At 46.4% G+C, this 17,060-nt stretch overlaps 1 protein-coding gene across 2 annotated transcripts in view; it reads left to right on the top strand.

Annotated features, from left to right (window-relative positions):
* PTPRA (protein tyrosine phosphatase receptor type A) overlaps window positions 1-17,060 on the top strand; it is a 141,844-nt gene that overhangs the window by 67,495 nt on the left and 57,289 nt on the right. For both annotated transcript variants that reach the window (XM_040335478.1, XM_040335477.1), the window contains exons 2-4: window positions 1,053-1,131; window positions 8,288-8,662; window positions 14,016-14,039. In XM_040335478.1, the coding sequence (XP_040191412.1) occupies window positions 1,059-1,131; window positions 8,288-8,662; window positions 14,016-14,039 (472 nt within the window). In that variant the 5' untranslated portion in view covers window positions 1,053-1,058. The remainder of the gene's footprint in view (window positions 1-1,052; window positions 1,132-8,287; window positions 8,663-14,015; window positions 14,040-17,060) is intronic.

Here is a 17,060-nt window from a genome sequence, read left to right as displayed (position 1 = left end):
TGGAACATCAAGGTTACAAAACAGAAGCCATGTTTCTACCATGGCTGTCTAAGGCATTCTGCATGAATCATTGAATTTACATACAACGGTCCGCGTGTGGCTGCAGAAGAATGTCACATTTTTTAAAGCAGTATTAAACCCAAAACCAAAAATGTAATGTTTTGCAGTTTACCAATCAGGTGTGGTGGCCTTTTCCCCGTTTTCACCTGGTGATCTGGTTAGTAACATACTTCCTGTGTTAGTGAGACAACTCTGGATTAAAGCGGATGTTCCGCCCAAAAAAAATATTAAAAGCCAGCAGCTACAAATACTGCAGCCGCTGACTTTTAATAGGACACTTACCTGTCCTGGAGTCCAGCGCCGTCCGCAGCAGATGACGAGCGATCGCTCGTCACCCTGCTGCTCCCCCCTCCATCCACGCTGAGGGAACCAGGAAGTGAAGCGCTGCGGCTTCACTGCCCGGTTCCCTACGGCGCATGCGCGAGTCGCGCCGCGCCCGCCGATTGGCTCCCGCTATGTGCTGGGAGCCGAGTGTTCCCAGCACACAACGGAGGGGTGGGCGACGGGATGTGACGCAATGCCCGTCTTTTGCCTGTGAATGCCGGGCCGGAAGTGGGTGCAAATACCTGTCTTTAGACAGGTATCTGCACCCCCCTCCCCCTGAAAGGTGTCAAATGTGACACCGGAGGGGGGAGGGTTCCGATCAGCGGGACTTCACTTTAGGGTGGAGAACCGCTTTAAGGAGCAGAGGAGGGACAGCAGCGTTACCAGTCTAAAAGGGGGGGGAAGGGGAGCAGTAGATGTACCAGCAGATTTAGATACACTAACAAACTGAAGTCTCTCGCTAATTCTTTATAAGCAGTTACAGAAAATGTTTTTTTTTTTCTTTTTGGGATAAAGGTTTTGCATGAATAAATAAAAGCTGATCATTGTAAGCACCCCTGTCATTGTTAAATGGTTTATCTCATCCATATAACTGATACATCTGGAAGTACTGTTGCCTTGGTTGCCAGTTATATATGTGCTAATTCGCAGGATCTTGTGTGTTTCAGAGTGACATGGATTCCTGGCATGGCTTTCTACTGCTGGCGTGCTCGCTGACGTGCCTGGCTGCAGACAATGTCACCACAGGTGAGTATAGGAAGACCGTCACTCTGCCATCGCTGCATTACACAACGTTTGTTATACATTAAAATTAATGATATGAAGGTTTACTTCTGTATGTTGGCCATTGTGGGTTAAAGTAGGACTATGGGAAGGTTGTAACTATGGATGCACCAATACCATTTCTTTTATGAGTACCAATTGCTTTTTTTACTTTTTGGGTGCTCACCGATACATTTTTTTGCACTTTTTTTCAATGTGAAACATATAAATATATGTTAAAGGTGTAAAAATATTAATGAACAAAGCAAACCAAAAAAAAAGGTTTATTGTATAAAAATGGAAGTGAAAAAAAAAAATCAGCAAGAAATTAAGGAGTTAATTTAGGCTGATTAGCATACATTGAGGGTTAAACAGAAGAACATTTAGAATTTTTTTTTTTTTTTTTAACCAAGTTTCTTTAACCACTTAAGACCCAAATGCAGGTAAAGGACCTGGCCAGTTTTTGCGATTTGGCACTGCGTCGATTTAACAGACAATTGCGCGGTCGTCCCAAACAAAATTGGCGTCCTTTTTTCCCCACAAATAGAGCTTTCTTTTGGTGGTATTTGATCACCTCTGCAGTTTTTATTTTTTGCGCTATAAACAAAAATAGAGCGACAATTTTGAAAGAAATTCAATATTTTTTACTTTTTGCTATAATAAATATCCACCAAAAATATATTAAAAAACGTTTTTTCCTCCGTTTAGGCCGATACGTATTCTTCTACCTATTTTTGGCAAAAATCGCAATAATCGTTTATCGATTGGTTTGCGCAAAATTTATAGTGTTTACAAAATAGGGGATAGTTTTATTGCATTTTTATTAATAATTTTTTTTTTTACTACTAATGGCGGCGATCAGCGATTTTTGTTCGTGACTGCGACATTATGGCGGACACATCAGACAATTTTGACACATTTTTGGGACAATTGTAATTTTCACAGCAAAAAGTGCTGTAAAAATGCATTGTTTACTGTGAAAATGACAATTTCAGTTTGGGAGTTAACCACTAGGGGGCGCTGAAGGGGTTAAGTGTGACCTCATATGTGTTTCTAACTGCAGGGGGGCGGGGCTGGACGTGTGACGTCATTGATCGTGTTTCCCTATATCAGGGAACACACGATCGATGACGGCGCCACAGTGAAGAACGGGGAAGCTGTTTTTACACACAGCCAGGGATGGACTGGCCATTGGGAATACTGGGCTTCAGTGACAGTGGACTGCCGCCCCCCTCTGCTCCTCTGTCTCCCCGCAGCGTTCACCTGGGGGGAACAAAGGAGCAGGGGGGACGACAGAGGAGCATGGGGGAGGGGACAGACAGCTGACTCAACAGCTATGGCCTGGGAGTTTCTCACTTCTGCCTAATCTTGTCCCATAAGGGGGGGCACCCAACTGATTATTTTTCCCCAGGGTTAAATAATGTCTAGCTTCCCCACTGGTACTGCCTATAAGAGAACCAGTACCAGCCGTTCTACTCTAATAAAGTAGAATGGCTAGTGGCTGGTGAAGGGGGAGAGGAGGCTTGGGTGGCTGGGGGGGGGGGGGGGGTGGGAGTTGTCCGGCTGCCATGGGAGAGACCTGTCAAAGTCGGCCAGTCTGGATAAAGTCCAGGGCCAAATTTCTGTCCCAGTCCAGCCCTGCACACAGCTCTCCCCGTTCTTCAGCTCCGGGGACCGATTGCGGGACTCCAGCGGCGATCGGGTCCCGTGGCCACGGTGCTTCGGACCGGGTCGCGGGCACGAGCCCGCGAGCGGGCACTTAAAGGACGTACAGGTACGTGCTTGTGCCCAGCCATGCCATTCTGCCTACGTATATCTGCAGGAGGCGGTCCTTAAGTGGTTAACCACATGCCGACCAACCTCCGTACTTTTACAGCGGCAAGTCGGCTCTCCTGCGCGAACCGAAGTACCTCTACGTCAATCTGTGTATGTGTGAGACTGCGGGCGCGCTAAGCCGCTTGCTGCCAGCAACGGGAGCGTGACCCGTGGGTCTAGTGGACTCGATGTCTGCTGGCCACCCGCAATCGTTGTGCACAGAGGCAGAACAGGGATCTGCCTTTGTAAACAAGGCAATTCCCCGTTCTGTCTAGTGACATGTCAGAGGTCTTCTGTTACCAGTCACCGGGAACGGCAATCTCCTTCATGTCCCAGTAAGCCCATCCCCCCTACAGTTAGAACACACCCAGGGGACACGGTTTAACCTTTGATCGCCCCCTAGTGTTAACCCCTTTTTTTGCCCATGTAATTTTTACATTGATCAGTGCATTTTTATAGAACTGAACAATGTAATAATGTCACTGGTCTCCAAAAAGTGTAAATTTGGGGTCGGACTTGTCTTCCGCAATGTCGCAGCCTCTCGAAAAAACACAGATCGCCACCATTACTAATAAAAATAAATAAAAGTCCATAAATCTTGTAGTTTATAGACACAATAACATTTTGAGCAAACCAATCAATATACGCTTATTGCGTGTTTTTTTTTTAGACCAAAAATATGTACAAGAATACATATTGGCCTAAATTTTATGAAGAAGTTCGTTTTTTTTTACTCTGGCTAATGCATTATAGCAAAAAGTACAAAATATATTTTTTTCTTCAAAATTGGCGCTTTTTTTTGTTTGTTTATAGCGCAAAAAATAATAACCGCAAAGGTGATCACCAAAAGAAAGCTCTATTTGTGAGCAGAAAAAGGACATCAATTTTGTTTGAGTACAACGTCGCACGACCGCGCAATTGTCAGTTATGGCACACAGTGCCATATCGCAAAAAAATGGCCTGGTCATTAAGGGGGCAAATCCTTTCGGGGCTGAAGTGGTTAAACTGGCTTCATCTGCAGATGAAGTTCATCCCTTTGATCTGTAGATGAAAAGAAAAACAGTAAGATACAAAAAGAAACAATGCTTTCCGGCTGAGTGGCTGAGCAATGTTGTTGATAAACATTGCCTCGGCTGCTTTTTATTTGGACACCTCCAATTGCGGGACTTTGTTTCATTCAGCTGTCAGTGGGGTCCCTCTGTTGACAGCTGAAGTGTTGTCATCCGTTGTTAACCCGGTAATTGACTTTTTTTTTTTTTTTTTTTACATTTTAGCTGTCAAAAATATCAGTTTCATATATCGGAGGATTTGAACGAGTACCGAAACTCTGCAAATGCTTTAGTATCAGCGCAAACCCTAGTTATAACCCCAGTCAGATTTGGAGATTTACCTTTACTTCCTGTCCCATAGCCAAACAGGAATTGAGAGGAAATCCCTGCAAATGAAGGGAATCCCATGACCCCCCCCCCCCCCCCCTCCCCCGGTCACCAGACCTAGGCCCAGATTCACAAAGCACTTACGCCGACGTATAACAAGTTACGCCGACGTAAGTGCAAATGTGCGTTGTCGTATCTGTGCGCCAGACCCACAAACTAATATGCGTCTAAAACCAGGCTACACCCCGCCGACGTATCTTGCTTACGCCGGCGTAGAGTGGGCGCACATTTAGGCTGGGAGCATGGTGCTGTTCCTATTGATTAGCCATTCAAACATGCAAATGAGGGAAATATGGCGATTCACGAACGTGCGTGTGCCCGGCGCATGTTACGCTAGATGCGCGTAAGTTGTACGTCTGGCGTCAAGTTATTCCCCCATAAAGGAGGTGCAACCAAGCAGCAGACATGCTCAGGTCTGCACCAGGGAACACAAGCCGGCGTATTGTGCGTTTGACGTGTATCTGGCTGGGCGTACGTTACGTTCACGGCGTACGCAGTGATCCGGCGTAGCTTAGGCAGTTGTGCCGGCGTGGTTGTGAGCAGGCTCGGGGGCAGGCGTGGTGGGGGTGCGCATGCGCAGTTCGTGATACGGACCTGTCTGGCGCTCGGCCCATCATTTGCATGGGATAACGCCTCATTTGCATGGGTGACGCCCACTTCCACCTACGCCGGCGTACGCCTACGAAACCCACGCTGGCGCAGCGTTGGGAGCATTCGCTTGCTGAATTCAATGCTTGCCTCTCTGCGCTGCGTTGGCGTAGCGTACGGCGGTTGCTCTACAGCGGCGTAATGTGCGCCTTGCTCTCTGTGAATCCGGGCCCTAGTGTCCCCATTGGAAGATTTTCCCTCTTGCTTTTGTGGTGACAACCCAAAATTTGGGGTTTTCTTTTACTTTCAATGATGATGGCAAATATGAGGGTGAAACTCCCTGAACAGGAGCACATGTGTTCTTATCCATCTCTTTGTCCAAAACTAAAAAAAAAGTGTTTTGCCTTTTTAGTCTTACTTTTAATATTGACATTTGTAGAACAGCCACTAGAGGGAGCCCACAGATAAAAAAATAACACTGCTGCACAGGGAGTGTGTTGTTTTTGGTCAGCTGACATGTAGATGGTGATTTAATAAGACTGGCGCACAGAGAATCTAGTGCAGCTGTGCATAGTAACCAATCGGCCTTTTTAGGTTTTATTGTCAAAGCCTAAAGTTGAACTATAGGCAAAACAGTTTTCTTCTTCATTTTGGATAGAGGTAAGGGATTAGAACTCCCGTTAGATTATTTTTTTCCCTGCTATCTGTGTCCCATTGTGAAGATTTCCCATAGGAAGTAAAAGAGAATCCCTGCAAATGAAGGGAATACCTTGGGGGCCCCCCCAGGTCACAAGAACTAATGTCCGCATTGGAAGGTTTTCCTTCTATTACTTTTTCTGGGGACAGCCTAAAATTTGGGATTGTCTTTTACTTTCAGTGATGGTAAAAAATAGTGTTAGTTAATGTGGAGCCTTAAAGTTGTGTGCTCCATGGAAACGATGACTACGTTTTTCCATAGATGATGCTTTAAATGCTCCTATGGGTTATCTGTTTAGATATTACCATGAATGCTGGGCCTAGAATTTTTACTGCGACGTGCATTGTGATATGCAACACGTGTAGCACACTTTATTGTTTTCTACATGGGATCTCCAACACGTGTGGTGTTAGTATGCGGGTACAGCCTGAAAATTGAGGGTTTTTTTTTTTTTATATTTTTTTTTTAGCGTTTGGATGTAACTTTAATTTTATACCCCTATTGAACTTTATTTTTATCACATATTGGGAGCAAAGGTCTTTTATATGATAGCATTTTGTTTAGACGTGTTCTACTTGATGTGACCTGGACCCCCTGATGTCTCACCTTCTTTCCACTAAACCTAATAGAGTGCGGGTCCCACTCCATTCGCTTCTTCCACTAACACAGAGGTCGGGAAATGTGACAGTTGAACCCAGAAGTGATGTAATTCTGTGCACTTCCGGCATATGACATAAGTTGGTGGAAGCTAAAGGGTTAATGTCTGTCAGTGGCAGCTTGTGTGTTTTTTTTTTGGGGGGGGGGCACAATCGCCTACCCCCCCCCCCCCCCCCCCCCCCCCCCCGGCAGCAGCACTACCTCCACCCATAATCTGCCGGTCGGTCTGGCACTTACCCCATCTAGGTGACACGTGGAATACCCATCATTGGTATTGGTGGAAGGAAAAATGCCCCATCATTGGTATTGGTGGAAGGAAAAGTGCCCCATCATTGGTATTAGTCAGAGGAATAGTGCCCCATCATTGGTATTAGTTGGAGGAATGGTGCCCTATCATTGGTATAGTTAGTTACATGAATAGTGTCCCATCATTGGTATTAGTTAGAGGAATAGTGCCCATCATTAACCACTTAACAACCGCCTTACGTCTATTAACGGCGGCACTTTAAAGATGGATATCTCGGTAACGGCAGCAGCTGCTGCCACAACCGAGGTATCGATCTTTAGTGCCAACGGTCCTGTAAACGATAACGGCGGTCTCCGCGGCGGATTCGCCGCGAGATCGCCGTTATTGGTGGCGGGAGAGGGGCCTCCCGCCGCTCTCCCGCGCCCTCCGCCGCTTACCGGAGCCGTCGGTAGCGGCGGAGGCGATCGGGTCCGTTCGGAACCTGTGTGGGGATGCGACTGAGGGAAAAATCGCCCCCACCCGTCCCCATATCTCTGCTGGGCGGAAGTGACGTCAAAACGTCAGTCCCGCCCAGCGTCTTAAAGCAACATTTTTTTTCTGTCATTTGAAAAAATTACAGTTTTCTTTTTTTGCATTTAAGCCTAAATATGAGATGTAAGGTCTTTTTGACCCCAGATCTCATATTTAAGAGGACCTGTCATGCTTTTTTCTATTACAAGGGATGTTTACATTCCTTGTAATAGGAATAAAAGTGATAATTTTTTTTATTTCAGTGTAAAAAATTATAAAAATAAATAAAAATAAATAAGAAAACAAAATTTTTTTTTTTTAAAAACGCCCCGTCCCGACGAGCTTGCGCACATAAGCGAACGCAATACGCGAGTAGCGCCCGCATATGAAAACGGTGTTCAAACCACACAAGTGAGGTATCGCCGCGATCGTTAGAGCGAAAGCCCTAGACCTCCTCTGTAGCTCAAAAAATGCAACCTGTAGAATTTTTTAAACGTTTCCTATCGAGATTTTTAAGGGTAAAAGTTTGACGCCATGCCACGAGCGGGCGCAATTTTTAAGCGTGTCGTGTTTGGTATCATTTTACTCGGCGTAACATTATCGTTCACAATATATAAAAAAATTGGGCAAAAATTGTTGTCTTATTTTTTAATTAAAAAAAATGATTTTTTTCCCAAAAAAAGTGCGCTTGTAAGACCGCTGCGCAAATACGGTGTGACAAAAAGTATTGCAATGACTGCCATTTTATTCCCTAGGATGTCTGCTAAAAAAATATATAATGTTTGGGGGTTCTGATTAATTTTCTAGCAAAAAAATTTTGATTTTTACATGAAGGAGAGAAGTGCCAAAATAGGCTCGGTTGTCAAGTGGTTAAGATCAGTGGTAAAAAATGTGCTCCACAGTTGATGCCCATTGGGGGATGAATAGCGCTCCAAGGGCCAGGTAAGGGCCACATCTGGGATCAGGCCACAGTTCGGAGACCACTGCTCTATAGGTACAGTAAGCGTTGTCACCCTAGAATAGGAAGTGTAATGCTGGCAGGATCACACTAGATGGCGCTGACTGTCATAGGAAAGAAGTATGCTCCTCATCGCCATCTTGTGGGTACAACTTTTTCCACCATATAAATACACCCAACAGGATCTTGTGCAGAAGTTGGAGCCACATATTAATACTTTCCCTTCCCTTCAGTGTCTCCCACCATAGCGCCTTTGAATATTACATCCGGACCAACGCTACACATCCTCAATGTCCAGCCCAGCACAGACAGCAATGCCGGAGCAGGCCCTAAGCCGACACAAGCGGTCACCACCACTCCGGCGGTGATCTTGGCGCCTACAATCAATGCTACTTCCCCCATCTCCACGTACATCCCTGCAAGCAATGACTCGGACTTCAGCAATCACACACAGCTTGACAACTCCACTGCTGCCCCAACCACCGGTAATGTCAGCAAAGCCAGCACCCCGGTGCCACCCATCACTGATGCCAAAACAACCAACGGGGACATTCCGGAAGAGGTGACAACTCTGGAATACTCGACTGAGGAAAGCATCACATCATCAGGTAGGAAGATCCTTATGTATTGTGTCCCAGCACAACCTGCGTCCAGAAGTGGCAAAGGGGACATTCTCCTCCGGTAGTGGCCTCCACTATTGCTGTGCACAGCAGCACTCAGACGTCAGGAGGGAGGGGCATTATATGGGCTCTCAGACAAAGCTGGCACCTCTAAAATACATGGGAGAGCCCAGGGATAATTGGGATAACCTCACTGATGTGCTGCTGCTCATTCATCATCCAATCACAGTTTGAGGCAGGTCCTAGACCAGGTTGCATAAAGTGTTGTAAACCTTTGCGTTTTTTTTTTTTAAAATAAGCATCGTACTTACCTCAACTGTGCAGCTTGTTTTGCACAGAGTGGCCCCGATCCTCCTCCTTCTGAGGTCCCTCGTGGCTCTCGTGGCTCCTCCTCGCATCAGATAACACCCTAGGAGACGCGCTCTCCCGAGGGGGTTACCTTGCCCTCCTAACTGGACAGATTGATAGCAGCAGGGAGCCATTGGCTCCCGCTGCTATCAATCAAAAGCTATAACACATGAGCAGTGGGCAGGGCAGAGTCCCGCGGTCTGTGCCAAGAGAAGGGGCCTGAAGTGCCTGCGGGGGACCCCAGTAGATCGGCGCTGCCCTGTATAAAACCATTGCACAAGCAGGGTAAGTATAGGCATGTTTATTTAAAGGAGTTGTAAAGAAAACATTTTTTTTTTTCTGAAATGACTGTTTACAGGGTATAGAGACATAATAGTTAACTGATTCCTTTTAAAAATGATTAAAAATAGATAAAAATCAATCATATAATGTACCTACAGTTTTAGTTTCGTTTTTGCATGCTGTTTCCTGCTTCTGTGTTGTACAGAGCCAATACAAGGCAGTGATGGTTTGTAAAACTAAACTGATTGGTGCTGAGGGGTTTTAGACACACAGTAATCGCACCTCCTTGATTAGTGACCATAGGTGTGCACAGCCTGTTGCATAAGGGTGTGCACCTGAAAGCTCAAAAACACGGTACCGATCTCTCACTGTGTTCATTCAGAAAGGGAAGGGACTGGTAAATGACATTACCCCTTCCCCCACTCAAATATGTGTGTGTGCCCACTGCAGTAGCCTATGGGAGAGGAGGGAAGCCAGCCATGCTGTTGGAGGGGGCACCGGGTAGCAGGGGGAATCTTCACTGCAGGGGGTGATTAGGGTGTGCCTGGGCACACCCTGTGCACACGCCTATGTTAGTGACCACAGAGAGAAAGCTCCCAGCACTGTGGTTATCAGGAAACAGACAACCAGGAAGTGTGGAGATCAGAGAAGAATTACAGCAACTTGAGAGCAAAAACGAACAATGAGGACATGAAAACAGCACTGCATTAAGGTAAAGGAAGCTATTAAGATAAAAAAAAAAAAATTCCTTTACAAACCTTTTAAAGAAAATAAAAAATGTAACGTTTACAACAACTTTAAAGTAGAATTCCAACCTAAACCTATTTAGTCTTAATGTTCCCTGACAGGTCCGATTTCGGCCCGAATTTTGGGCTGAATTCGGACCTGAAACGGACCAAAAATGCACAGGGCCCCAGTGCAAATCGCACCGGAGCCGCTGCGGAGATGTGTGAACCTATGTTCTGATTAAAGGGGTGGTTCACCCTAAAAACGACTTTTTTTTTATTACAATGGCCCCCCACATTACAATACGATTAAGGCTATTATTATTTTTTTGAAGCTGTACATACATACCTTTGTACAGCATATTCGACCGTTGCGAGTCCCGCGGGAGTGTGCGTTCCTCACATGTCTGTAATTGACATTTTGACCAAAAACAAGCTCCCCCCCGTCGCGTAAGCCGCGTCACGATTGGCGAAAGCAGCCGAACCGCAAGACGGCGCTATACTGCGCATCGCCGTTCGGCTCCTTTCGCCAATCGTGACGCGGCTTACGCGACGGGGGGGAGCTCGTTTTTGGTCAAAATGTCAATTACAGACATGTGAGGAACGCACACTCCCGCGGGACTCGCAACGGTCGAATATGCTGTACAAAGGTATGTACAGCTTCAAAAAAATAATAGCCTTAATCGTATTGTAATGTGGGGGGCCATTGTAATAAAAAAAAAGTCGTTTTTAGGGTGAACCACCCCTTTAAATAAGGAACCTGGCAGAATGTACAACCCGTGTCACTTCCTATGACGTGGAATCGGCTGGAGCTCCAAACTGCGCAGGCGCAACACGTCGTACATTCCTTCACTGTCTGACTTCGGTACACCAAGGAATTTGCCTGACAAAATGCTCGACCGACTACTTCGCATGCGCACGCCCATCTTGCTCCACCTTACACTGGACCTCAGCACACCTACAATAAGCAAGCGGGCAGCGGACATATTGCTACACCAAACGCCGATTTGAATTGGCAAACTGATTTTAGCAATCGAGTGAGCTTATCTACATGATTGTATAATTATGTAGATAAGCTCACTCGATTTCTGAAATGAGTTTGCTAATTAAAAATGGGCTTTGGTGTAGCAAGATGTCCGCTGCCCCGCCTGCTTACTGTAGGTGTGTTCACATTGAGTGTAAGGTGTAGAAAGATGGCCATAAAGTGGAGTGCCACACAATAATGGAACTTCCGCTTTTCGGAACCCTCCCCCCCTCCGGTGTCGCATTTGGCATCTTTCCGGGGGGAGCAGATATCTGTCTAATACAGGTATTTGCACCCACTTCCGGGCATAGATAGCCACAGTATCTGCAGATAATCTACACCACGTCCGGCCCCTCCTCCACGCCCCCCCCCTTCTGTCTTCTTGGAGGGACCAGTGAGGACGCGCATCGCGAGTTGCGCATGCGCAGTAGGGAACCAAGCTGTGAAGCCGCAAGGCTTCACTTCCTGATTCCCTTACCAAAGATTGCGGCGCCGCCACCCGAGAGGAAAGGGGAATAGCTGCTCCAGCTGGGAACCCAGACGAACATCCACCGTTGCAGACAACTCAGGTGCAGGCAATGCACTTAGCAAAGCAGGAACAAAGATTGTCTCTGGACAGCCGCACACTGAACAAATTGTAGCCTTTATTGAAAAAAGGACAGCACTACAAGTCACAGCAAAGTGAAATAAAATCAAACCCAATGGCTGACGCGTTTCGCACTAACACTAGTGCTTTTAGTGCGAAACACGTCAGCAGTTGGGTTTTAGTTTATTTCACTTTACTGTGACTTGTAGTGCTGTCCTTTTTTCAATCAAAGCTACAATTTGTTCAGAGTGCGACTGTCCAGAGACAATCTTTGTTCCTGCCGCCACCCGAGAGCCGGCTTTGGGTGAGGACGTCGCAGGCGCCCTGGACAGGTAAGTGTCCATATTTTTAAAGTCAGCAGCTACAGTATTTGTAGCTACTGACCTAAAAAAAAAAAAATTGGCGGCACTCTGCTTTAAGAACATACATTTCGTAAGCCTTCGTTGGTTTCCGCCGTGCGCATGCACAGTAGTCAGTTGAGCATTTTGTCTTGGTGCACTGGCGTCAGCCAGTGAAAGGATGTATGTAGTGTTTTGCGCGTGCGCAGTCCACGCAGTTTAGAGCTCCAGCTGATTCCATGTCACCGACGCGGGTTGCACATTCTGACAGGTTGATCGTTTTGTCACATAGAGAGTCGGTCACAATCTCCTGCTGTGCGAATTGAATGCAGAGAAACCCACATCCAATTTGCAGTAGTGTGAACCCGGCCTAATACTGCGTTAAACAATATGTTCTCCTTCACAATCAGTGATACAATAATTTCGACAAGTCATGAAGGGGTGGTGAAATCCAGAGTCTTGGACCGCGTTCCTATAAATGAGGTTATTCTAGCTGTCTCCACATTGGGTGTGGACTCTGTCCTCCCCTCCCCCCCCTGTGTTGTGCTCTGTGCTATGAGTATGCATGCATGGAATGCCAGAATGAACACGGATGAAAACGTGAGAGATTTTTCCTGTCAATTCTCCATCTCCTCTCCTTGTGTAAACATGTAGGAACAGCTGAATTGTACTCGCATACCTTTTGTAGGTAGTCATGTTGTGATTCCCTTCTCACACTTCTGGCTGTCCGCAATGTTCTGAACTTCTATGTCACGTTCAGTGGTAGAACTTCTTCCTACTGGTCCCGAGCATGTGAGGACGACAGACGCCAGTCAGGGCCGTCTTTAATGTTGATTGGACCCCGGGCATAAATTTTCTTGGGGGGTTCCTTTTCCCAATGCTATTTTGCGCTCCACCTGCTCTGAGACAATAAATATCAGCTAGACTTAAAATCGGTTTACTGTATCAGATCAGGCAGTGATTGTGATTGGTTGCCAGAGGTTACATCATATTATTACCACTTACTGACTGGTTGCTAGAGGTTACAGCACACATTACGACTCACTGATTAGTTGCTAGAGATTACAGCACATGATTTCTTCTTGATTGGTTGCTGGAGATTACTGTACAGTAATACTGCTCACTGATTGATTGCTAGAGATTACTGTACAGGAATACTGCTCGGTTGCTAGAGGTTATAGCACATCATCTCTTCACTGCAGAGGGGCATGATATTTATATGAATGCTGCCTTTATTTACATATGAATGCGGCCAGACTCAGTTATTTACATATGAATGCGTCCGTCATTTTTGCCCGGGGTCCAATCAACATTAAAGATGGCCCTGACTGGCGTCTGTCGTCCTCACATGCTCGGGACCAGTAGGAAGAAGTTCTACCACTGAACGTGACATAGAAGTTCAGAACATTGCGGACAGCCAGAAGTGTGAGAAGGAAATCACAACGTGACATGACAAGAACCTCCACGCACAGTTAGAAAGCACCCCCTAGGGCAGGGATATGCATTTAGCAGACCTCCCGCTGTTAAAAAACTACAAGTTCCATCATGTGTCTGCCTCTGGTTGTCACCCTTGTGGCTGTCAGAGTCTTGCTATTCCCCATGGGACTTGTAGTTCTGCAACAGCTGGAGGTCCGCTAAATGCACATCCCTGCCCTAGGGGGTGCTTTCTAACTGTGCGGGGAGGTTCTTGTACTGTGGGAAGACAGAAATCCGTGATACTGCGTAGCAGAAACACAAGATCCCTGTCTTCCCTAACAGAACGGGGATCTGCCTTGTTTACATAGACAGGCCGCTATTCTGCTTCTTTCGGGAACAATCACAGGTACGTGATTTCGCCTGTAAGGAGCCGCCGCTACACAGTACATATATGTGGGTTAAAAATATATTTGATACTAGATTCACTTTAAATAAAGTATGTGTACCCTCACCTGGTAAAACAACCTATTCAGTTTAAATATAAATGACCAAAAAAAATAAAACTTTTTACATTTTACCCATTTACTGGGTTTTCATGGAAATTATCTTATTTTTTTTCCAGACCCAGCGCCAGAAGGCTCCCAAGGTTTGTACCAGCATTCAACTTTAACCCTTTTGCACACGTTAAAGTGATTTAAAAAATATATATATATATATATCAAATATGTCATACATACTTGCTCTGTGTAATGGTTTTGCACAGAGCAGCCCCGATTCTCTTCCTCTGGGGTCCCCCACCAGAATTTGTCTCCTCCCCCCTTCTGAGTGGGTGCGTGATAGATCCTGAACCACCCTCTGTGTGTCCAATGACATGCACAGTGTTGCTTGGCTCCGCCCCAACTCCCTCCTTGACAGCCGCAGGAGCCAATGGCTCATAGAGAAGAGGTCAGGAGAGAGCTGTAAAAACCCTGACGCCGTGGTAAGTTTACGTACCTCCGTCATCCGCAGCTCTCCTTTCTGCTCTCCCCTCCCTGCCTGTCAGCTCCATCCACTCCCCAGCCCTCCTCTCCTGCTGCTATCGTACCGCAATGACATTTCTACAATCCCTTGTACCCAGTGTATGTCTTTTTTTTTTTTCTTTAAATGCCGCTGTATACTTCATTTCATAGTACCGATCGTTGCTCCCCTGACCGGCAGCCTCTCTCCTCCTCCTGGCTGATGTCAGTGGAGGTTTCTCAGCCCCGCCAGCTGTCGCTGTCAAATCGAGAGGGGAGAGAGGTGGCCGGTCAGGTGATCGGATCTATGAAATGAATATACAGCAGCATTTAAAAAAATAAACGCATGTACTACTGGGGACATTATTTAATATCGCAGAAGGGATGGTAGCAATGTCATGGAGTGGCTTAACAACCACTTTAAGGTCCTGTTGCTTGTCATAAAGCACCCCAACCAGTGGCGGCTTCAGAATAGGGTGGGCTCTGATTGCAGAGGATGCGACTGGAGCCCATCCAGGTGTGTTGCAACAGCGAATGAATATTTGCTGTTGCAACACTGATCCTCCTCCCCGGCCAATCGGGAACAAGGTATGAAACTAATTTCCCGATTGGCCAAAATGTCAGGTGATCCTATTGGATGCCTAGCGCCGAGAAGAGCAGAGAGGAGATGCACTGCGGAAGCCGCTCCAGGAGAGGACACCGGAGAAGCTTTCCCCGAGCCCGCCGCACTTAAGGACAAGGCTGGAAGATGGCTGCATCAGCTCCGACCACTGCTCTCACTGCCCACATCCAGGGTAAGGACTGCAAGGTAAGGGGTTTCTTTGCGCCGCGCCATGGTGGGGTGGGGGCTAGGGACAGTTGTGCTATTGCCGCTACACCATTCATGTGAATGGGCTCCCTTAAAGGGGTTGTAAAGGTAAAAGTTTTTTTCACCTTAATGCATTCTATGCATTAAGGTGAAAAAACATCCGTCAATACCGGCCCCCCCCGTTATACTTGCCTGACCCATCGAAAGTCCCGCACTTGCCCCGACATCCTCTTTGCCGCTCAGCCTGGCACTTAATCGGTTACAGTGGATGGATTGAAAGCAGCGCAGCCATTGGCTTGCGCTGCTGTCAATCGCATCCAATGACGTGGCGCGCCGGGCCGAGTAATTCAGTGAGTGGCTATGGCCACCGGCTGTATCACGGGAGCGCGCCCACAAGAACTCAACACCATGCGAGCGTGCTTGCATGAAGGTGTTGAGTCCTTGCGGGGAAGAGCCGAGACAGTCGCCGAGGGACCCCAGAAGACCAGGTTCGGGGCCACTCTGTGCAAAACAAGGTGCACAGTGGAGGTAAGTGTTATTTAAAAATAAAATAAAAAATCTTTAGTGGTCATTTAATACAATACACATTAACATGCATGTGCCAACACAGTGCAACAGTGGGAAAAGTCCTAATTCTTTAAAGGATCTCCCATGTCTCCAGTCATGTACAGGTGGAAGGATTAAAACCATAAAATGTGCATATGTCAATTCCATCTTGAGTTATGGGTTATTTAAAAAATAGAATCTTGGCTTCCACAAGGAGCTTCCCAGTTTTGCTGTCAATCAGCATGACATAAAAAAAAAGGTGATGGCACCGACTTAATATTTTTCAGGGTGCCATGCACTGGGCTTCTCATAGGCTTGCCAGTTGCAGGGAAAAATAATTGATTGCAGTATTGGTTGTATTTCAGCAACTCCTGAAAGAAAAATGGACTGGCATGATTTTTTAATTCCTTTTTTTGTGTCCACAGTTTTCTCTGTCTTCAGACTTTTGTGTACACACCTTAAATTTTCCAATGTTGCTATGAGCTGCACAGTGCATGGCTATCAAGGCATTCCCAGCAATCATTTTGTTGTGAACACAGGGGCGGGTTGGGGGGGTGCTTTACTTTTTCGTTTTTGCAGTTGTAGTGGCCACAAATTTTCATCCAGCAGAATGGAGAGAATGGTATTTCAGTTCTACTGATCAGGGACAGATTAAGGCCTAATCGGGCCCCAGGCAAAGTAGCCGGTTTGGTCCCCCCATCCCTTTCATTGACCTCAATAAAGATTGCAATAAGTACAGAGAAGCCGCCCCATTTGCACTGTTTTGTATGAACATGACCCCATCAAACATAAACTGTCTGCAAAGGCATCATTCCTTGCGAAGTGACGGACAGTTGCACAGCTTTGACTGATTGCACTACCGTCCTTTGGTTGCCCCAGAAGTAGGGATGAGCTTTGTATTCGAGTCAAACTCATGTTCGATCGTTCGTCGAATTACGGACGTTTTGGGCCAAATTCGAGTTACATTTTTACAGACCATAATTCACTGCGGCATCGCTGGCTGATGATTGGCCAAGCATGCACTATGACCCGCATGCTTGGTCAATCACAGCTTGCAAAAAACGGAGAGCCATAATTGGCCAAAGCCAGGGTCGGCCTTGTGTAGTGTGTTGCGGTGGTTGAGAGGACAGAGAGAATGTCATTTTTTTGCAGGTAGATAGGGCAGGCAGGCTAGTCAAAGTGTGTAGAGGATATATATGCATCCCAGGTGTTGTACATATATTTATACACTGTATAGTTTAGCTAGATCAGTTCTCCCTAATTTACTGGCAGGCAGGTGATTGTGCTAGCTGCAGTATTCTTAAGTGGTTTATTGCCT

Source organism: Rana temporaria, chromosome 1 (assembly GCF_905171775.1).
Source record: "Rana temporaria chromosome 1, aRanTem1.1, whole genome shotgun sequence".
Taxonomy (NCBI): domain Eukaryota; kingdom Metazoa; phylum Chordata; class Amphibia; order Anura; family Ranidae; genus Rana; species Rana temporaria.
Note: the sequence above shows the minus strand (reverse complement) of the source record. Positions and strands in the feature narration are given on the sequence as shown.